At 44.0% G+C, this 22,597-nt stretch overlaps 1 protein-coding gene across 3 annotated transcripts in view; it reads right to left on the bottom strand.

The window, feature by feature from the left end:
* The window catches only part of LOC115095349 (fibulin-7-like), a 158,593-nt gene that overhangs the window by 5,454 nt on the left and 130,542 nt on the right, over positions 1-22,597 (bottom strand). For all 3 annotated transcript variants that reach the window (XM_029608892.1, XM_029608890.1, XM_029608891.1), the window contains 4 exons: positions 21,226-21,351; positions 20,575-20,691; positions 19,227-19,367; positions 10,800-10,938 (listed from right to left, as the gene is read on the bottom strand). In XM_029608892.1, coding sequence (XP_029464752.1) covers positions 10,800-10,938; positions 19,227-19,367; positions 20,575-20,691; positions 21,226-21,351 — 523 coding nt within the window. The remainder of the gene's footprint in view (positions 1-10,799; positions 10,939-19,226; positions 19,368-20,574; positions 20,692-21,225; positions 21,352-22,597) is intronic.

The following is a 22,597-nucleotide window of genomic DNA, read 5'->3' as shown; positions in this document are numbered from 1 at the left end:
CTAGTTTGGGGTTAGCTGGCACAACAAAAAAACTGGGGCATAAAGACTGTTTTTCTTAAAAAAGAATTGACCAAAAGGCAAAGACAACAGTCCAGTAGTGCCCTGCTTTACCCAGCTTGTCCCAGGCTAAACTGTTTGACTCCCTTCCACCCTACCCCTGGGGCTTGTTTCTAATAAAGACTGCCTAGATTACCATTGGCAGCAAGATAAATTAGTACATTGGTTACAGTCAAGGAAATAAAGTCACAAATTACCAAGATGAGGACTATCCAATGTAACTGCTGTGGAGCCTTTATTCTGAGGGAAAGCATCTGGAAACTTAGAGCTTGCCCAATTTGTGCACAACTCTCTTCCTTGAAAATGGAGCTGACTGTGATTACAGATCAATTAGCTTCAATTAAAAGAATTACACCCACATTGCATTACTCAGAAAATAATTCCCCAATACCACAAACAAACCAGGAGTCAAGAAAAGGAGATCCATTAGGCTCAGGTAGGACCCACAGTCACCCATTCTTGACAGAAGAGCAGCCAACAGGTATACCGCCCCACTCAAACAGGTCATTAGGAAATTCTTTAAAAACCAGGAATACAGTTGGCTCTGGTAGAATTAGACCTGTGATGAGGAGACACACAATGTACCAAATGCAAAAAGAACAACAAGCCTTCTCTAAAATAAAAACTGAAGAAGTTCTTGAGAAAAGCATTGCAGTATTACCAGAAAAGAGAGAGAAAACACAATGCATGCAGTATTTAAAGATCCATAAGCAAAAAAAAAATCTAATTGAGATGGAAAACTCTGTCAACAGTGGCACTACCGCAAAAAGAAATAGTGAAGTGAATAACAAATCTCAACAAATATCTCACAAGGAGTCCAGGAAATGCAATAACCATAAAGAGAGTACCTGGAAGGCTATGACCACAAATGCTCATAGTTTGGGAAATAAAATCCCAGATCTGCAGGCCCTAATGGCTGAGGCAGAATTGGACATTGTTGCTATCACAGAAACATAGTTCACAGAATCTCATGAATGGGATACAACAATACCAGGCTACAACTTGTTAAGGAAGGACAGAGAGGATAGAAAAGGGGGAGGTGTGGCTCTTTATGTCAGAAACAACATCCAAGCAACTGAGCTACAAGGAAGTTGGGGTATTGAAGAAGCTCTATGGGTCGACCTAAAAAACGATGACGGAGCATCCATTTATATTGGAGTGGTTTACAGGCCTCCAAACCAAAAGGAAGAGCTGGACAGAGATCTGGTTAAAGACATCCATAAGATAGGTAAGAAGGGAGAAGTGGTGATCGTGGGTGACTTTAATATGCCAGATGTAGACTGGAAAATCCCATCTGCAGAAACTAAAAATAGTAGAGCGATAGTGGATGCCATGCAAGTATCTTTGTTCAAACAAATGGTGTTGGAACCCACGAGAGAAGGAGCTATACTTGACTTAGTGCTCACTAATGCAGATAATGTCTCAGATGTCCAGGTGGGCGCCCACCTCAGCAGCAGTGATCATCAAACGGTATGGTTTAATATCACTAAAATAATAGGGAAAAGAACCACAAAGACCCGAGTTTTACAGTTCAAAAACACAGACTTTGAGGAAATGGGGAACTACCTGGAGGAAGAACTTAAAGGATGGGAGAACGAGAGAGATGTGGATCAGCAGTGGACCAATCTAAAAGGAGCAATCACCAAGGCAACTGCTCTATATGTTAGAAATGTAAAGAAAAGCAAAAGAAAACTGAAACCTATCTGGTTCTCAATGGAGGTGGCTGACAAAATTAAAGCTAAAGAACAGCATTCAAGAAATATAAAGGATCCCAAAGGGAGGAGCACAAAGAAGAATATTTGTATCAACTGAGGGAGACAAATAAATTAATCAAGTTGGCAAAGAGTCAAGCGGAAGAGAGGATTGCCAAGGAGATAAAAAATGGTGACAAAACATTTTTCAGATACATCAGCGAAAAGAGAAAGGTCCAAAGTGGTATAGTGAAATTGAAAGGTGGTAATGATCAATGTGTAGAGAGAGACGAAGAAATGGCAGAAATATTAAACGAATACTTCAGCTCTGTGTTCACTAAAGAAGACCCTGGAGAAGGACCATCTCTAAACAACAAGAAACTGGAGGGAAGGGGAATAGATGAAAATCCTTTACAGTAGAAAATGTGTGGGAAGAACTAAAGAACCTGAAAGTGGACAAAGCCATGGGGCCTGATGGGATTCATCCAAGGATATTGAGGGAGCTCAGAGATGTTCTGGCGGGTCCGCTGTGTGACCTGTTCAATAGATCCCTAGAAACGGGAGTGGTGCCGAGTGATTGGAGAAGAGCGGTGGTGGTCCCGCTTCACAAGAGTGGGAACAGGGAAGAGGCAGGCAACTACAGACCGGTTAGCCTCACTTCGGTGGTGGGAAAAGTAATGGAGTCACTGCTGAAAGAGAGAATAGTGAACTATCTACAGTCTGGAGAATTGATGGACCAGAGGCAGCATGGATTCACCAGGGGAAGATCCTGTCAGACAAATTTGATCGACTTTTTTGACTGGGTAACCAAGGAATTGGATCAAGGAAGAGCACTAGATGTCATCTACTTGGATTTCAGCAAAGCTTTTGATACGGTTCCGCACAGGAGACTGGTGAATAAAACGAGAAGCTTGGGAGTGAGTGCCGAGGTGGTGACCTGGATTGCAAATTGGTTGACGGACAGAAAACAATGTGTGATGGTAAATGGAGCCTTCTCTGAAGAGAGAGCGGTTTTTAAGTGGTGTGCCGCAAGGATCGGTGTTGGGACCGGTCCTGTTCAATATCTTTGTGAGCGACATTGCGGACGGGATAGAAGGTAAGGTTTGTCTTTTTGCGGATGACACTAAGATCTGCAACAGAGTGGACACGCCGGAAGGAGTGGAGAGAATGAGACGGGATCTAAGGAAACTGGAAGAGTGGTCGAAGATATGGCAGCTGAGATTCAATGCCAAGAAGTGCAAAGTCATGCATATGGGGAGTGGAAATCCGAATGAACTGTACTCGATGGGGGGGAAAGGCTGATGTGCACGGAGCAGGAGAGGGACCTTGGGGTGATAGTGTCTAATGATGTGAAGACAGCAAAACAATGCGACAAGGCGATAGCAAAAGCCAGAAGAATGCTGGGCTGCATAGAGAGAGGAATATCAAGTAAGAAAAGGGAAGTGATTATTCCCTTGTACAGGTCCTTGGTGAGGCCTCACCTGGAGTACTGTGTTCAGTTCTGGAGACCGTATCTACAAAAAGACAAAGACAAGATGGAAGCGGTACAGAGAAGGGCGACCAGGAAGGTGGAGGATCTTCATAGGATGACGTACGAGGAGAGATTGAAGAATCTAAATATGTACACCCTGGAGGAGAGGAGGAGCAGAGGTGATATGATACAGACTTTCAGATACTTGAAAGGTTTTAATGATCCAAAAACAACAACAAACCTCTTCCGTAAGAAAATAATCAGCAGAACCAGGGGTCACGATTTGAGGCTCCAGGGAGGAAGATTCAGAACCAATGTCAGGAAGTATTTCTTCACGGAGAGGGTGGTGGATGCCTGGAATGCCCTTCCGGAGGAAGTGGTGAAGACCAGAACTGTGAAAGACTTCAAAGGGGCGTGGGATAAACACTGCGGATCCATAAAGTCAAGAGGCCGCCAATGAAGAGTGGGTGACTCGCCAGAATGATGGCTATTGACACAATACCCTTATTAAATAAACATACACATGCTACTGTGACTCCTACATCGCTCTAAGCTTCAACAGCAAGAGGTAATGGAAAAAAGGATTTGCACTCACAAAGAGGGGAGTAGCTGGCTTGTTACGGCGGTTACTACCCCAAACCAAATATGCCTGATACTTCACTTTCAATGCATATACAGCATAGCTCTCTGCTTCAATGACAGGGGAGAAGAATAACTGATACTTCACACATCCAGCAGAGCTCTCTGCTACAACGGCAAGGGAGAAGAAAAAGGGTTCGCACTCAAAACGCGGGGAGTAGCTGGCTTGTTACGGCGGATACTACCCCAAACCAAATGTGCCTGATACTTCACTTTCCATGCATATCCAGCATGGTTCTCTGCTGCATCGGCATGGGAGAAAGACTGATACATCACGCATTTCCAGCATAGCTCTCTGCTTCAACGGCAGGGGAAAAAAAAAAATAAACAAACAAACAACAAACAACGGCAGGGGGAAAAAAAAAACAAAAACAAAAAACTGATGCTTCACGCATATCCTGCATAGCTTCAACGACAGGGGTGAAGAAAAAAAGGATTCGCAATCACAAAGCGAGGAGTAGCTGGCTTGTTACGGCGGTTACTACCCCAAACCAAATGTGCCTGATACTTCACTTTCAATGCATATCCAGCATGGCTCTCTGCTTCTACAGCAGGGGAGAAGAAAAAAAAAACCAACAAGAGCTGTACAACATAGTCTAGGTAAAACAAATAAGCATGGGTGTAGCTTGCTTATCGCGGCGGTTACTGCCCCTACTACCCCTAACTAATCAAGCTAGATATTTCACTTGCATGCAGCTCCATCACTGCTCTCTACATTAATGGTGGGGGTGGAAGGGGAATAGAACAAGGAGCTAAGAGTAACAGATAAGAATGAGAGAAAAAATGTGTGAGGCTTGCTGGGCAGACTGGATGGGCCATTCGGTCTTCTTCTGCCGTCATTTCTATGTTTCTATCTATGTTTCTATGTTTCTATGAATGTTAATCAGCCAGCGGTGACACTGAGTCTGCATCCTCTGCCCTTAAGCTTCCCATGCTGAAGCCAGGAGGGATGGGGCCACCTCAAACACTGATTCAGGTTTGCATGAGAGGGAAAGGAGGGGGAGGGGAGAGAGAAAGAGAGATTTTATTTAATAAGAACAACTTTTTTTCTTACATTCACATAGACAGCCCCAGGGCTGACCCATGAGCTTACAGACTGGATTGGGGAGAGAGTACATCACTCCCAGGGCCGGTGCTAGCTTTGTTGCAGCCCTGTGAGAACAATTACTGTGCTGCCCCCACCTCTCCATGATTCATTCAGACTCTCTCCCAGGCCCGTCAAATAAAGCCCAGCTCCCTCCAGAAATCTATATTTAAAAAAAAAAACTGACACCCATCCACTCCTCCCCAGAACCCATGGTCAAGGGAAGGGTATTACATACCCTAGGGAAACCTTTTATCCCTGCACACACACCACCCCCACACTCCCACACCTTCTATAGCCGCACAAAATTTAATTATGCACTTATAACAAATTTTACATGAAAATGAACATTCACAAGTACAATCTTCTGAGGCAAAGTATCACTTACAACATATATATTATATTTACATGCACTGCTGTGGTGCCAGCCAGAAAAAACTGCAAAAAAGACACTTGGAGCTCTTATGGAATTTATAATGGCATCTCAGAAAACATTAAATAAACGTAATTACCATTACAATATAGTAAACTTCCCATACCAAAACAATCCTAAGTACAAGCACTCAAACAGTAGCAACTTTATCTATGAAAAGGCAGCACTGCAAATATTACCCCAGGCCCTAGAACACCAATACACCTCCTATTAGAAAAACAGAACAAGCCAGGCTGCTATAGAGCCCTACACAGAAACTACATGCCAACAACATAGCTCACTTCGGTCACATATGCGGAATACAGAAGGACCCTGACCAAATACAGAATAAAGAGTCCGGAAAGTATAAATAGAAACATGCTGAGAAGAACTGAACTGCAAGTCTTTATATGCAGAGCACAATGGATAAACAAAAACATAACCATTCTTCATAAAACATTAAATAATAAAATTGAGAAATATAAAACATAAAAGTAAAATCATATTCATAAAAAGAATAAATATTTCAAACCAGTTCATGAATAGAATATCTGAAATTTCCCAAACACCAATACAAAATTTTAAAAAAATCCAATAATTTAAAAAAGTTCTATTTCCCAAAAAAACAATAAAATATTTCAAAACAGCAAAAACATCAAATTACATCCAGTAATTAAACTAATACATTTTATTTTCTCTCTCTCACACACTCACGCACACACACACACACACACACAACACATTGATTCTCTCGCTGTCTCATATACATGCCTATATTCTCACACATACTCCGTCTCTCCCTCACAGACACGTGTATGCGCATGCCTGTGAGAGCCTATATGTGATACATAGGCTCTCAAAGGTGCACACACACATATGCACAGGCTCTCACTCATACACACACAAGCACAAAGGCTCTCACACAGCCAAACACATGCATACGGACTGTCACACAGCCACATACACACACACAAGCTTTCACACACACACACATGAACATAAGAACATGCCATACTGGGTCAGACCAAGGGTCCATCAAGCCCAGTATCCTGTTTCCAACAGTGGCCAATCCAGGCCATAAGAACCTGGCAAGAACCCAAAAACTAAGTCTATTCCATGTTACCATTGCTAGTAATAGTGGTGGTTATCTAAGTTAACAATTAATAGCAGTTAATGGACTTCTCCTCCAAAAACTTATCCAATCCCTTTTTAAACACAGCTATACTAACTGCACTAACCACATCTTCTGGCAACAAATTCCAGACTTTAATTGTGCATTGAGTGAAAAAGAACTTTCTCCGATTAGTTTTAAATGTGCCACATGCTAACTTCATGGAGTGCCCCCTAGTCCTTCTATTATCTGAAAGAGTAAATAACCGATTCACATCTACCCATTCTAAACCTCTCATAATTTTAAACACCTCTATCATATCCCCCCTCAGCCGTCTCTTCTCCAAGCTGAAAAGTCCTAACCTCTTTAGTCTTTCCTCATAGGGGAGCTGTTCCATTCCCTTTATCATTTTGGTTGCCCTTCTCTGTACCTTCTCCATACAGAATGTCACACACACAAGCTTTCACACAGACACAGAAACACACAGGCTTGCACACAACATACACACATACATAAGCTCTCACGTAGACTCAAATACACATGTACATGGCCTCCAGTTCTCTTCGGGCCGTGGTGGAATGAGCTCCACCACAGCCCTGCGGGCTCCTCGTCTCTTCAGGCTGTGGTAGGATGTGCTCCGCCAAGGCTCAGCGGGCTCCTCTTCTCATCGGCTCCTGGATCTTCCACCCCACCCAGGTCTCCTCATGGTAGTTAGCCAGAGTCAGCTGTTTATTTGGAGGCATTTCAACGTGGAAAGGTATGGATTATGAGGTACTGTTCTTTTAGATTATGTTTGTTTGTTTGTTTGTTTGTGTTTTATGTTTATTTTAATGCCAGTGCTTTAATTGTAATCTGCCCAGCATGACAATGTCACTATGGGTGGAATGTACATTTTTCAAATACACAGAAATGAACAGATCACAGAAGAAGCTGGGTGACGCAGGCTCGCTGCTGAGAGCTATGCTATGTCCTAGTAACAATGCTTTCCCCTTTTCCTCCTTCCTGGATGAAGCTTCTTATAAACCTGAATCCTGCAGGGAGAGGAGCATTGCAAAAATGCCCAAGCTTGTTAGGAGGAAGCATACAGTATCTTACACTGCTGCAGTTCCCTGACCCTGTCTGCAGGCCCGAAACTCAATCCTGCTTAGCAGCATAGAAATGACGGCAGGTAAAGACCAAATGGTGCATCCAGTCTGCCCAGCAAGTTGCTCATGGTGGTACCTGCCGCTCCGAGCAGGTTACCCCTATGCCTTTTCTATTTACGGATCCCATACCCTTTTGAAATCATTTATCATTTTCGTCCTCACCACCTCTTCTGGGAGGTCATTCCAGGCCTCCAGTACCCTCTCCATGAAGAAATATTTCCTGATGTTGGTTCAGAGTCGCCCCATGGAGTTTCATGTTGTGACCCCTAGTTCGACAGTTTCCTTTCCAACAGAAAAGGTTTGAAGTTTGCACATCAATAATACCTTTCAGTTATCTGAAGGTCTGTATCGTTTCTCCCCTGCACCTCCTCTCCTCCAGGGTGTACATATTCAGATCCTTCAGCCTCTCCTCTCCTGTGTCTTCCAATATAGATCCCACACTATTTTGGTTGCCTTTTTCTGGACTGCTTCCATCCTGTCTCCATCTCTTTTGACGGTCTCCAGAAGTGAGACCTCACCAAGGCCCTGTACAAGGGCATTATCACCTCTTTTTATTTAATCATTATTCCTCTCTCTAGTGGCCCAGCATCCTTCTGGCTTTAGCTATTACCTTATCACATTGCTTCGGCCGCCTATAGGTCAACAGACACTATCACCCCAAGATCCCTCTCTTGGCCCCTAGTCATATACACCTCTTTCAGAATACCCCAACCCCAGATGCACGACTCTGCACTTTTTGGCATTGAATCCCAGCTGCCAAATCTTCGACCACTCTTCCGGCTTTCTTAAATCGCTTCTCATTCTCTCCACTCCTTCCGGTGTGTTCACTCTGTTGCAGGTCTTGGTATCATCCGCCAATAGGCAAACTTTACCTTCTATCCCTTCTGCATTGTCGCTTCCACCCTCCCCTCCTCCTGCATCCTCACTCTTCAGAGGAGGGGTTATAAACACATACAAAACTGCCCTGCCAATAAAGTAATCTGAATCTTATAAACGTGGGGAAAGAGGTCTTCTGCTGACAAGGAGAAGGAGGCTGGGACATAGGGCTCCTACTCTCATCATTGCCGCTGCAGCTCATCTTACCCACAGGCAGACAGAGAGGATACGAGACAGAGAGACAAAGGGCTGGGGGCGAAAGAGATACTGGTGGGGAGACACTGGAGAAGGCAGGGCTGAAAGAGGGTGAGAGACAGAGAGGCTGGGAGATGGCGAGAGCCAGGGGGAGGTGGATAACTGGGAGGGGATGAGGAATGGGGGGAGACGGTCAGCTGGAATGGACCATGGAACATTGGAGAAGACAGAGGGCTGGTCAGGCCCGGTTTTAGGCACAGGCAACATAGGCAATTGCCTAGAGCCCCGAATTTTGAAGGAACCAAATATTGCAGAGCAAAGAGGTCCCAGCCTCTGTTTGCTTTAGGGCCCATGGGCTAGCACAGCTTCAAAAGGGGGCGCTGCTGTGGCACTCTGGAGGCGACAAAATCTTAAATCTGGCCCTGGGGCTGGTAGAGGATGAAAGGGGGAGATTTGAATGGTGCAGCTGGCATGGAGCTAAGGCCCCATCAGCTGAAAAAGAGCCATTGCTGGTGGCCTATGTGGGGGCTGTGAAGAAGGGAGGGATGGAGAGAGGAACAGGTGTTGGTGTGGGAAAGAGGGGAGGAGAATGGATGGGGGTAGGTGGTATGGTGGGGTGGGGGGGGAGAGAGTAAAGTTTGTGCCACACAACCCCATACAGCTACACCCCACACTTAGCCCACTCCCACCCCACCTCGCCTCTGGACTTTCTCCTCCCCACTAAGCCACACACCCCTCCACCCCACCTTCCTGTCTCCATTCTTCAACCTCTATAGAACAACTCCCATCCCACCCCAGAGCTTCTGTAACAAAGCACACCTGGAGCAACTGCAACACACACATGTACGTCAGAGAGTCAAAACATGCTCTTATAGCTTGTCATGCAGTTCTAGACTTGTTTAGTTAATAAGCTTTTTAAATTTCAGATAGTAGAGTTCTAGTAGAAATATTGATAAAGGAAGGAGAAAGACAAGAGTCTTAATACACTGTGATACATTTTAAAGGACCAACAAAAATAAATGTAGTAGTACAGGAATATTCAAGGTATCTGATCACATAAGAGGAGACCTGCGAGGTTTGCAAAGCTCCTGTATTGTTGGTCCTTTAAAATGAATCACAACTCACCAGGAGTAAAATTGCAGATGCAATAGCTGATGGGCGACAGGTTGTAGTGCATCAGCCTTGCTAGCTGTATTTCTTGCATTATTTAGCATATGTCATCTTTTTTTTTTATATATATTTTTTTTAAATATTTTTCCATTTTTGTGCATGGAGGGGAAGATGGAGAAGAAAACAGTTGTGCATCCTTTAATTGTTGCTTCTCTCCCTCCTCCATCCAGTCTGCCTGGAGTCAACAATCTAAACTTGGGCTCTCTTTAAGGTGAGGAGGAGAAGAAGAGATTGTTAAGGCAGTGGGGAGAATCCTGATGCTACGTCAGGATAAGAAAGAATAAAAATAAATCTCTTGATTTTTTTTTTCAGCAGGTACTGATTGTAACACCGAAGAAGTAATAATCAATTTGCACAGGGCAAACACAGTAGATATTCACATATTTGTAACTGGCTCTGAGGGTGCTTACAGGTTCTCCAGTCTTATTCAATAAAACCATTTTTCCTAAGCATAGAATGGGGGAAAAGTTCTTTACAAGTAGTCAAACCCGCTGACAGCCACCGCTCCTGTCCAAAAAGAGGCGCTAGGGATGTGCTAGTGTCCCTAGCGCCTCTTTTTACCGCTGGGCCTAATTTAAATAAATTTATTTACTGAATCGTGCGCACAGGAGAGCGGGCATTTGCCCGCTCTCCCGCGACTTTTACTGTATCAGCCCGCAAGCTAGTCACTGTAAGGAAAGGAGCATAAGTTCATCTGTCTCTGGTTTGAGGGTGCATTGTGCACATTTCTCCCACAGGCAGCGGACTCCTGTGATTCTCCTTGCTCAATTTTGGAAAAACATCTAACAGTCCCCCTTGCCTGCCCCCTCCCCCAAATACGGGATGGATTACACTAGCTGTCCCGACAACAACAGTCTCACTAAAGTCCTGGCCAAGATTTCATTTGATGCTACCCTGACCGCGTCTTTCATCTGCGCCACACGCCACAGGCAGAAAAAAAGCACTTACAAGTGAGAGGTCTTCACGTAGCTGGTGTTGAGGCGGGCCTTGGGGCACTCTGGTCGCACGCACTGGAATCGCCCGTAGACATTCACGCAGTTCTCGCCGCGAGTGCAGTTGTGCTGGCTTTTGGAACACTCGTCGATATCTGGCAGATGAAAAACAGTCAGACTTTCCTAAAAACGATAAACTGGATTTCTATAGCAGTTTTCAACCCAACGAGGATACAATGCTGTTTAAAATAAAAAGCCATCCCAACTCCAAGAATATCCCGTATTAATATTCTTAAATTGTATCTTATGATTTCTCACTATGAAACACGTGGTTCCTTTTTGTAAAAATTAAAAAAAATAAAAATAAAAATTAAATTAAAATAAAAAAAACAAATTAAAAATCGGCCTGATACCCGCGGGTCAGAAGACGGACGCTCAATTATGTTGGCGTCCGTTTTCTAAACCCGTGGCTGTCAGCAGGTTCGAGAACCAACGCAGGCAAAATTGAGGGTCAGCTGTCAAAACCGCTCAAAAAGGAGGTGCTAGGGACACGCTAGTGTCCCTAGTGCCTCCTTTTACCGCAGGCCCTAATTTGCATAGGCCACCCTCCTGAATCGCGTGTCCAGAAGAGTGGCCTGTGCGTGTGCCTGGGAGCTGGCGATTGCCAGCTCTCCCATGCGTTTTTCTGTATCGGCCTGTAGGTTAGTGTGGTTTGTTAGCTCTGCTTGTCTTGGCTACTGATGTTTAGATCTCGATTTACTGTAATTTATTTATTTATTTTTATTTATATTTATACATTGGGGCTCAGCTGATTTTTTCCCTTCTGAGAGCAGGGCGTGAGGATTTTGTTGGGAATTAGGGTTTTATTTTTGTTCTGTTATTATTTTTTAATGATGTATTGAATTATGAATTGGTGTTGATGAATCGCATTTAAGTGGTATTTATGAAGTATATTTAATAAATATGCCATATTTAATTTGTAGTTCCGAACTGTATTTTTGTAAGCCACTTTGGGCAGTCCTGTGCAACTGAAAAGGCAGGATATAAGTGGGGCACATTTAAAACTAATCGGAGAAAGTTCTTTTTTACTCAACGCACAATTAAACTCTGGAATTTGTTGCCAGAGAATGTGGTTCGTGCAGTTAGTATAGCTGTGTTTAAAAAAGGATTGGATAAGTTCTTGGAGGAGAAGTCCATTACCTGCTATTAAGTTCACTTAGAGAATAGCCACTGCCATTAGCAATGGTTACATGGAATAGACTTAGTTTTTGGGTACTTGCCAGGTTCTTATGGCCTGGATTGGCCACTGTTGGAAACAGGATGCCAAGAACTCTACCCAAGGGACAAGAATCCTAGACTGGAACTGTTAGGATTCAGTCTGATGCAGCCTGTTTCTGACATTCTGGCAGAAGCTATTCCACCACCCCAGAGCAACAGACACTCATCTGCAAATTCTCCTTTACAAATGAGGGAACTAGAGGGAGCCCTTCCGCCTCTTATCTTCAGGAGCCTGTTCCAGTCAGGCTCTGCAACAAACTTTGCTTATCTCAGGAATATTTTTACTTCAGTGCATCCTCAGCTTCAACCCTTTCTCCCTAAGCACATTCCTGAGGACACATTTCAAGGTGAATGGACATTATTACAATGTCCAGAATCCTCACTACGAGTGTATGAAGTGACTCTGTTGCCACTGCCGGATCCTGGAGAGGTAAACAGCCCTCCTTCTTCCCTGCAGCTGGAATATCAAAGAGAGATTTCCTCTACTCATTCACAGGCTAGTGAAAATAACCTGGATTAAATAACTAAGAGAAGGAATGTGTATTTGTTTTTAACAGGTTTTGCATGAGAGACGCAAGCAGTTTGTGTGGAGCCAGCTCAAGGCCTAGCGTACCAAGATAACGGTACTTTTACATCATTAGTTTAGGTAAAAGGTTTAGTCCAAATAAGGAAGTCATCCCAAAACAAAAAACAGACACTGTTAGCAAAATCTGTATATAAGAATGTAATGTGTAACTTGAAAACTGAGCAGGCTTTGATGCGTCACTGTTAAGACGCTACAAGTCACTCCCAGGAAACGCTGTATCTTTCCTGAATTCTTCTTCTGCCTTTTACTTTGCTTTTCTATAATAAATAGTATTATTGAGAAATATAAAGACTGTGAGTGTTTTCTATAACAAACCAACAACATCTTCATGAGTTGGGGGCATATCATGGATAGACCTATTTGCAACAGAGCAAAACAAGAAGCTAAACAGATTCTGTTCCATTCTACCCAGTTACGACAGAAATTTATCCAAACCTTTTTTAAACCCAGTTACACTAACTGCTGTAACCACATCCTCTGACAATGAATTCCAGAGCTTAACTATGCACTGAGTGAAAATTAATTTTCTTCGATTTGTTTTAAATGAGCTACTTGATAAATTCATGGAGTGCCCCCTAATCTTTCTATTATCTGAGAGAGTAAATAACCGATTTACATTAAATTTTTCAGATCCTTTCATGATTTTGTAGACCTCTATCATATCCCCTCAGTCGTCTCTTCTCCAAACTGAACAGCCCTAACTTCCTTAGCCTTATCTCATAAAGCAGCTGTTCCATGCAACTTATCATTTTGGTCCCCTTCTCTGCACTTTCTCCATCGCAACTATATCTTTTTTTGAGATGCGGCAACCAGAATTGCACACAGTATTCAAGATGTGGTCTCACCATGGAGCAATACAGAGGCATTATGATATCCATCGTTTTTTTTGCCATTCCCTTCTTAATAATTCCTAACATTCTGTTTGCTTTTCTGATCACCACAGCATTCTGAGCTGACGATTTCATTGTATTTTCCACTATGATGCCTAGATCTCTTTCCTATGGTAGAAGCTACTCCTATGGTAGAAGCTAACATTGTGTAACCGCAGCAAGGGTTATTTTTCCCTATATGCATCAGTTTGCACTTGTCCATGTTAAATTTCATTTGCCATTTGGAAGCCCAATCTTCCAGTCTTGCAAAGTCCTCCTGCAATTTATCACAATTCACTTGAGATTTAACTACTCTGCATAATTTTGTGTCATCCACAAATTTGATCACCTCACTCGTCATACCACTTTCCAGATCATTTATAAATATATTAAAAAACACTGGTCCAAGTACAGATCCCAACACTGATCCAAGTACAGATTCCAAATTCAGGAAGGGGGGGATGCTTCTACATCCAGTTCACTCGTCATTGAATCTGACTACAAGGATGCTGAATGCGAGGTCTTAATGGAACTGGGCGTTCCACTACCAATCCAAGATCCTCATCACCTCAGCGAGAAAACCATCGACTTGTTGAAATTACTCCCTTAAATGGAAACGCTACACTGGTTGGTGTGTCTCTTATTCAGATGATCCTTTCACGTCTTCACCAGAAGCGTTACTCATCTACTTACATCACTTCACCCAATCGGGGTTAGCGACTTCATCAGTCAGAGTACATTTTAGCGCCATTGCAGCCTATCACAGTAAAGATCACGGACTTCCCATATCAGGTCATTCTGTCATTTCATGCTTCATGAAGGGACTTCTTCAGCTATATCCTCCACTATGAAAACGGCCAGTTTCTTGGAACATTAATATTGTTTTATTAGCCCTTATGACAAACCCATTTGAACCGTTAGAAATGATTCCTTTAAAATATCTCACTTGGAAGGTTTTATTTCTGGTTGCAGTCACTTCAACAAGAAAAGTGAGTGAGCTTCAAGCCTTAGTCCATTTCTCATCCTATTTGCAATTCTTCCATGACAAAGCTGTACCTTGGATGTATCCAAAGTTTCTACCAAAAGTAGTGTCAGCTTTTCACCTCCATCAAGTCATTAGGCTTCCGATCTTCTTCCCAAAACCTCACAAAAGAAAAGGGAAAAACAACTACAGAGCTTAGACTGTATATAAGTATTGGCTTACTATAAGCAAAGGACATACCTTGCAGCGGTGCATCTCCTATAATCCAAATGCTTTAGGAGTAGTAGTATCCAAGAGAACATTATCCAACTGGATCACTTGCTGTATTCAGCACGCTATAACTCAGCTCTGTTACCATTGTCCAGCTGAGTTAAAGCACACGAAGTGCGCGCTACTGCTTCTATAGCACATCTCCATAATGTTCCAACTGAAGACGTTTGCAAAACAGCAACATGGTTGTCAGTGCATACCTTCACCTCCCACTACTGTCTCGATCAACTGTCATCCTCAGATAGTGCAGTGGGTCGAGCGGTTTTGAGTAACTTGGCCAGCAAGTAAGAACTGTCCACTAAGGAGTTCGGGTTGCAAAAAAATCAAAAGGGGGGAATAATGTTACAAAGGCCAAAACACAAAATCCGTAGCAACCCTCAGCTTGGGACTCCCCAAATAGCATGGCTAATTCAGCCTGCTTATCAATGGGAAAAAAAAAGCAAGTTTTCTTACTGTAAACAGTTTTTCCTGTAGATAGCAGGATGAATTAGCCATGCATACCCCCCATCCCTGGCCAGCCCTTGCTTGATGTTGAGGCACCAGCCTATACGCTTAATTACGAATTGAGGAGACAGCATATAATCGGGCGAGAACTGCCCTGCATGAGCAACATCGCAAAGCTTGGTAATATTGGAGAGAGCTCCCACTAGTGCTCCATCCTGCTACCCAGTTTGAGTTTTTCCATGAATGTTATGGCGTTTAAGAATGGGCCTGTCTTTGTGCAGGAATTTGCACACGAGCTTAGCTATCTGTATAGTCATACAGTGTGACCAATAGTAGGGACAGAAGAGATACCCTTACTTTTCTATGTATATTTGAAGATTTTTACCTCTCTTTTATTCTCTCTTCTTGCTTTTCATTCTTTTTATCCTATTTTCTTTCATCTCTCTCCTTTCCTCTCTCTCCTACCACAGCCTCACTTATTCTCAAAGACGTCTCTTCTCTCATCTGTCTGCACAGTGTCTCCTTTTCTTCCTCCTCCCCCAGAAATTATCTTTCCCTCCTGAAATTTTATCTCCCTACGGGTTCTCCCTTTCAACTTTCCTTCTCCCTTTCAGCTTCTTATCCTTCCCCCAGGCTTACCTTCACAGCACTCCTTCCCCTCTCATCCAGCTTCACCTTCCCCTCTCCCTCTGGTCTCCTTCCTCTCCCACCTACCCTCACCTCCCTCCTTTCTCTTATATCCCTCCCTCCCCAGCATTATCTCTCTAACCTCTTATCATCCCCATCTCCCTTTCCCTCCCATTATGCTTTTGTCCTCTCCCTATTTTCTCTTCCATTGCTCTCGCTCCTTTCTCCCTTCCCTTCTGCTGCTCTCTCACTCTTCCTTCTCCTCCATTTCTCTCTCTGCCACTCCTCTCTTGCTTTCCTCCCATCCTTTCAATGATTGTTCCCATTACCATCCCTTCCCTTCCCTTGCTCTCATTTCCCCTCCCTTCCCCAAGATGCCCTCCTCTCAGCTCCTTCTATTGCCTTATTTCTCTCTCCTCTTCTTCCTTTTCCTCTATCGCTGTCTCCATTCCCTCTCTTTTTCATTGGTCTGTCTCCCCCTCCCCATCACTCTATTCCTCTCCCCTTACTTTCCCTATATTTCTAACGACCCCACCCCCGTTCTTGCTCACACTCTCCCCCTCTTCCTCCCCCCCCTTATCCTTCCCCTCCATTGCTCTCTCACCTTACCTCTAGTGGTCGTTCCCTTCCCATGCCTTTCTGCTCCATTTCCTAATCTCCATTCCCTCCATTGCTCTCTCTCTCTCTCTCTTTCCTTCTGATCCATTGCTTGTTCTCTCTCCTCTCACTTCTCCTCCATTACTGTCCCTCCTTCCTCATTCATTGTTCAGTCTCTCTCCTTTTGCTTCATTGCTCTCTCCTCTTCCTTCCTTCCCCTCCATTGCTCCCTCTCCCCTCCTGTCTCCTATATTGTTGTCTATTTCCCCTCCGTTTTCATCCTCTCTTATTCATTGCTCTGTTCCCCTTCTCCTACACTGGTGACTCATCCCCTCACCCTTCTTTTTCTCCATTTCCTACCTCTTTAATTTTCTCATTTCCTTCCCTTCCCCTCCATTGCTCTCTCTTCTTCTCGTTTGCCTAGAATGCTGACTCTCTCCTTCTTTTTCCTTCCTTGTTCTCTGGGACTGCCTCTCTCCCTTTCCTTTCTCTTTCGTCTCTTCTTTCCTCTCACCTCCCTTTCTCTATATTGCTGTGATGTTTTCCTCTAGTCCTGTCTTGATTCCCTCTCTTCTCTTCCATTGGTCTCTCCTCCTTCCCATCCATTTCCACAGCCACACAAAAAGAAGATTGCACAGCAGTGAATCAGAACTGTGTAGCAATTTGTTTATTTAATCATTCTCTGATATTTTCATTTTTCTCACCTTCCTACATAAGAAAATGCCATACTGGGTCAGACCAAGGGTCCATCAAGCCCAGCATCCTGTTTCCAACAGTGGCCAATCCAGGCCATAAGAACCTGGCAAGTACCCAAAAACTAAGTCTATTCCATGTTACAGTTGCTAGTAATAGCGGTGGTTATTATCTAAGTCAACTTAATTAATAGCAGGTAATGGACTTCTCCTCCAAGAACTTATCCAATCCTTTTTTAAACACAGCTATACTAACTGCACTAACCACATCCTCTGGCAACAAATTCCAGAGCTTTATTGTGCATTGAGTGAAAAAGAATTTTCTCCGATTAGTCTTAAATGTGCTACTTGCTAACTTCATGGAGTGCCCCCTAGTCCTTCTGTTATCCGAAAGAGTAAAAATCCGATTCACATCTACCCATTCTAGACCTCTCATGATTTTAAACAACTCTATCATATCCCCCCCTCAGCCTTGCTGGTTTTTTTTTTTTAGTTTGTTTCATCTTTTCTTTGCATGTATTTTTGTCACCTTTTCAGTCATTTTTTTTAAATTCATGTCTTTGTTTTACTGTTTTCTCTTTCTCCCTTACTTCGCCTTTCTTCTTTCCCTTCTCCAACCCAAGCTGCTCCAGTTTTCTCTCCTTTTAACTTTATCTCCCTCTCTTCACAACCTTCTCTTCTCTTTCTCGCGTCTCCTACCCAAACATCATATTTCTTTCTAGCCCACCCTCCGCATTTCCTTCCCAATGTTTGTGTTCTTCTATTTCTTCCTTCCATTCCCTCTCAGCTTTCTCCTTTCCTTCTCTCTTTTCACAACCTTTCCAACATCCACCTCCTCTTGCTTCTCCTCTCCAGTAATTTCCACTTCAGCCCCCCCGCCCTCACAGTCTCCTCACCTGGCCCCTTCCATGGCAGATTCTTTCCCCTTCACCCCTGGAAGGCTCCTCTCACCTTACCTGGATCAGCCTGGCTACTCATGCACCCTAAGTCAATCACAGATCAGGCAGGGGTGGAGCATATAGGGTGGCATGACCATGTACACCCCGCCTCCGTGGCTTCTCCTTCACCAGGGAGAGGAGCCACAGAGAAGGAAGCTGCACTTGTGTCATCCCACTTGCCGTGATGCCTGATTCTGTGACCAAGTGAGGGGGCGGCTGGGCCTGTGAGAAATTCTGGCTGTGAATGAGAGTTAGGAAGGGGGAACTTCCTGGAAAGAAAGCTGCAGATGGGGAGCCAGCCACAGGGGAGAGTGGATCACCTCAGTGGGATGTCAATTTTTTTAGTGCGGCTACCCAGCTCAGATCGACATTGGCAAATTGATTCAGTCCTGTGTTCCCGCTGCATTTGCTAGCAGCACGGATTCCAGAATGCAACTAGACCAGGACTGGATCGGCCTATTAAGGTTAATTCTATTTTATGTGGAAAAGGTTTTTCTTCACTTTTAATTTTTCTGGAAATATTGCATCAGCGCAAGTCCTTATATGGCCCCCCCTGATCCAGAATACTGTAGCAGCAACACCTAGCGACCAGATTCATGCTTACCGTGTTTGAGGAAGAGCTATGATCTGCGGCTCGTAGCTAAGGATACTCACTACAATGGCTGAGCTAAATTGGGATATAAAAAAAAAAAGATAAGGGGAACCTCCCCCCCCAGGCAGTTGTGAAAAAAAAAAAAGACAGGTTCTGCTGCTTAATAGACTGAGCAGGAAGCATAAAGGAGCAGGCAAACAAAAAAAAAAAAAAAAAAGGCCAGAAAACAGTAGTTTGCAATGTCAGTATACCCATAATCTTTCAGCTGCTCTAACTATAAAGCCACCTATTTTTGTCAGTTTGTAACTTCTTCCCCAAACTTTATAGTCAGTCTAAGAGGATAAAAAATTCTTAGCATGAGAGTCAGAAAAAAGAGGAGTGGACCGAATGGGTTATTCTCACAGCTCATTGCAGAAAGTGCCCCCATATGCAGGCGCAATGCCGCCAGCATGGCAGGAGGGAGAGAAGTAAGCAGGGTTAGGCCTGCTGCGGTTTTGCTCAGCAGCGTACGGGTACTCTTGGACAGGGGTGGCAGGATGAATGTGGAGGGCTGTAAGGCGAGACTCACCCTCACAGCTGTTCTGCTCAAGGTTCAGCAGGTACCCCTGGGGACAGGCACACCGGTACGAGCCAGGGGTGTTGATGCATTCGTGGATACAGATGCGCATCTGCCTGCTGCTGGCCTGGAAGAGCTCACACTCATCGATATCTCAAACCAAAGCAGAGAAAAGGACAGATCAACAGAAGAGCGAGGCAGGTGTGAAAGGGTGCAATCTCGCAGGATAACATGGTAGCTATCATAAAAATGATAGCAATACCCAGCAGCAGATTCCTAAACCCCTCCCCCCCCTCGCTGAGATCCACAAGGAGAGTGGGTGGATTGCACCTGCTAACAGGATATTAAAATACTTCTGAGGTATGCATTTTCAAAATGGTTCTTCTAGCCACCTAACTTCAGGAATTAAGCGGCTAGTCCCAAACGCCTGCTGATCAGCTGAACATAGCAATTATTATTTCACCACATAGTTTCTGCATATTTAGCTGCTCAAAATGTAGGCACTCTCAGGGCATGATTTCTTGAAGAGAGTGGAGAATTTTTACCACGTGGCTAGCAGGCTGAAATATAGCTGGCTAGATTGTAGCTGAACCTCAGCTAGCTCTAACAACAGTGGCCATTAAACAGCTGGTCTAGAACAATACACAAGAAGTAAGCATTTTTCAGTGTAAGGAAGTTCTACGACCAGAGGTCATAATCTGAGCCTCAATGAAGGGGGGAGGTTCACTCAGGACATAGTTATTCACAGAAAGGAAAGAGGATGCTTGGAACACCCGCCAAATAGTGGTGGAGGCAAAAATAGTAACAGAACTCGTGAAAACATAAGGTAGGTACAGAGGATTTTTCTTTGAGAGGCAAAGCTGTCTTTGCAAGCTGGAGTTGGACCTCATGCGATAATGAAATGTGGGGATCTGCATTTCATTACCATACCGGGAATGGCTCTTACTTTCCTCCTAATAATTTCTGAGCTGCTGCTGCTTCTTCCCTGCCTCCCGCAGCTGATTGGCTCATTCTGATCACCAGGACCAATCAGTGAAGGGAAGCAGCAGCGGCTCAACAGTGCTTTCTCCCTGCAGCTGCGGTGCTAGAGAGAGGCGCATGGCTGCTCCTCCCGCCTGTTGGCAGGTCCACTTGGGAGCTGGTTCTGCTCCATTTCCCACCAAGACCACCACTGCTCCTGCTGCTGGAAGGGTCCCATAATCGGTCACATTGGCCTAAAGGTGGCCCCTGCTGAAAGGAAAAGGAGCCAAAGACAGAGGCCAGACTGACACTGTGATATCGTAACAGGGAAGGATAATGGGCGAACGCAATGGACCTGGCAGTCTTATCTGGCTTCACCTTCTTTCTTGTTTGAAGTTACCTTGACAGATGTTGGTTTTGATCCTGAAGCCGGTGTCGCAGCTACACTGGTGGTACCCTTGCACATCAGTGCAGCGTGGCTGGCGGCTCAACGAAGAGTTGCTCAGGATCACTCCGACTACAGAGGGAAAAACTTCCTTTTTAGTTTGTACCACTGTTTTCATCCTAAAAGTTTGTTGGCGGAGCTTAAGTGTCAACAGTGCTGAAACTCAACCTATATTCCATCATAACATCCTCGAAGCCCCAAACTGTGTAACAAGAGAACTCACTGCTCTATTCTAAAGCATGGATACGTCAACATATTTTTATTGGACCTATAATAAGAAATGCTACCATTTATGCTAGCACCGGTTCTGGCCAAACTGCATCCTCGCCTAAAATAATTGCGCTAATCCAACCCTGAAACAGGGTCTGGTGCTGCAGGTCAGGACTGAGGTGCACCCATGGAGCTGTGCGGCGGTGGTAGTGGGGGTCTCAGTATTGGAAGAGCGAGGGGGTGCTCTAGGTCAGAAGCGAGCTGCACTGGCAGAGCTCCATGGTTTACACCTGTTCAGTGCTTGCCTATAGTGTTGATCTTTTGACTACGCTCCACGCCTTTTACTGTAAAGCTCCTTCTCAAAACTTGGAAAAGAGATAGAGAAGAAATACCCACACGAGTTGCTGGGACTCTGACAGTTACTCCCAGCCCAGCCATTGGGGCACTGGCAGGTATAGTGCTGAACGCCATCCACGCAGGTCCCTCCATTGGCGCAGGGACTACTGGAGCATTCATCAGTATCTAAGACACGGGGAGAGATGTTTAGTCCATATTAGAATCAGTTCATAAAGCCATTGCAAAAGGGTTGTGTAGAAGTTAAACCTGTTGCTTGTGGTGGAGCTTTTTATTTTCATATACTCATCATAATCTCTGCAGCTGTTTATAGAAAGATAGTACAGGGACCTTCGTTTTCAGTTTTTATTTTATTTTGCCTGCAAAATTCAATGTTTGAACAACAAAAAAAACAAAACAGTGCAAAAATGACTTTTCCACTGACCTTTTTTTGTTAAAACATTGACATTCCCAGGGAAATCCTCTATGTTTGTTCCCTACTTTCTTGAATTCTGACACTGTTTTTGCTTTAATTCCTGCTGGGAAGGACTGTTCCATACATGATCCACCATCCTTTCTGTGAAGAAATAGTTACTAATGTAACTCCTGGGTCTATTCCCTCTTCAGCCTCCTATTATAATTGCTGCTCACATGTTTATAACTCTAAGGTATCTGAAAGTCTTGCATAGAAGAACAAGATGGCAGACAAAGACCACCACATAGTTCATCTGGTCTGCCCACCCACAACTCCTGCTCAGCTTTATAGTCCCTTCTTCTGCAGAGATCCATCTGATGCTGTCCTTGGTCTCCATCACCTCCACAGTGAAGTTGCTGCATGTGTTCAACACCCTTGAGTCTGCCTCCTTCCAACCTAATTCCATGACTCCTCGTTCTAGAGCCTCCTTTCTGTTGAAACAGGTCTATATCTTGTGCGTTTATTCCGTGGATGTATTTAAATGTCTCTGTCATACCTTCTTCCCTTCTTTTCTTCCAAGGTAATACTTGTTTACATCTTTAAGTCTGTCCCCTTATGCTTTATTATGAAGATTACTGACCATTTTAGTAGCTGCCCTCTGGACTGACTCCATTCAGTTTATATTCTTTTGAAGGTGCGGTCTCCAGAATTGTACACAATACTCCAAATGAGATTTCTCCGAAAACTTGCATAGAGGCAATATCACCTCTCATTTCCTGCTCTCTGTTCCTATCTCTATGCACTCAAAAATTCTTCTGGCTTTTGCTGTCACCTTATCGTATTTATTTATTTATTTTCCACTTCCCCAGTTTCCTAAGAGATCTAATTGTTTGGCCATCTTAAGACCATCAGATATAATTACTCCCAGATCCTGCTTCTATTTTATGCATAGAACTACTTCAGTCCCTATACCGTACTACTCTATTGGGTTTTTGCAACCCAAATGCATGACTGTTTTTT

Source organism: Rhinatrema bivittatum, chromosome 7 (genome assembly GCF_901001135.1).
Source record: "Rhinatrema bivittatum chromosome 7, aRhiBiv1.1, whole genome shotgun sequence".
Classification (NCBI taxonomy): domain Eukaryota; kingdom Metazoa; phylum Chordata; class Amphibia; order Gymnophiona; family Rhinatrematidae; genus Rhinatrema; species Rhinatrema bivittatum.
The sequence above is the reverse complement of the archived record's forward strand: the minus strand, read 5'-3'. Positions and strand labels throughout refer to the sequence as shown.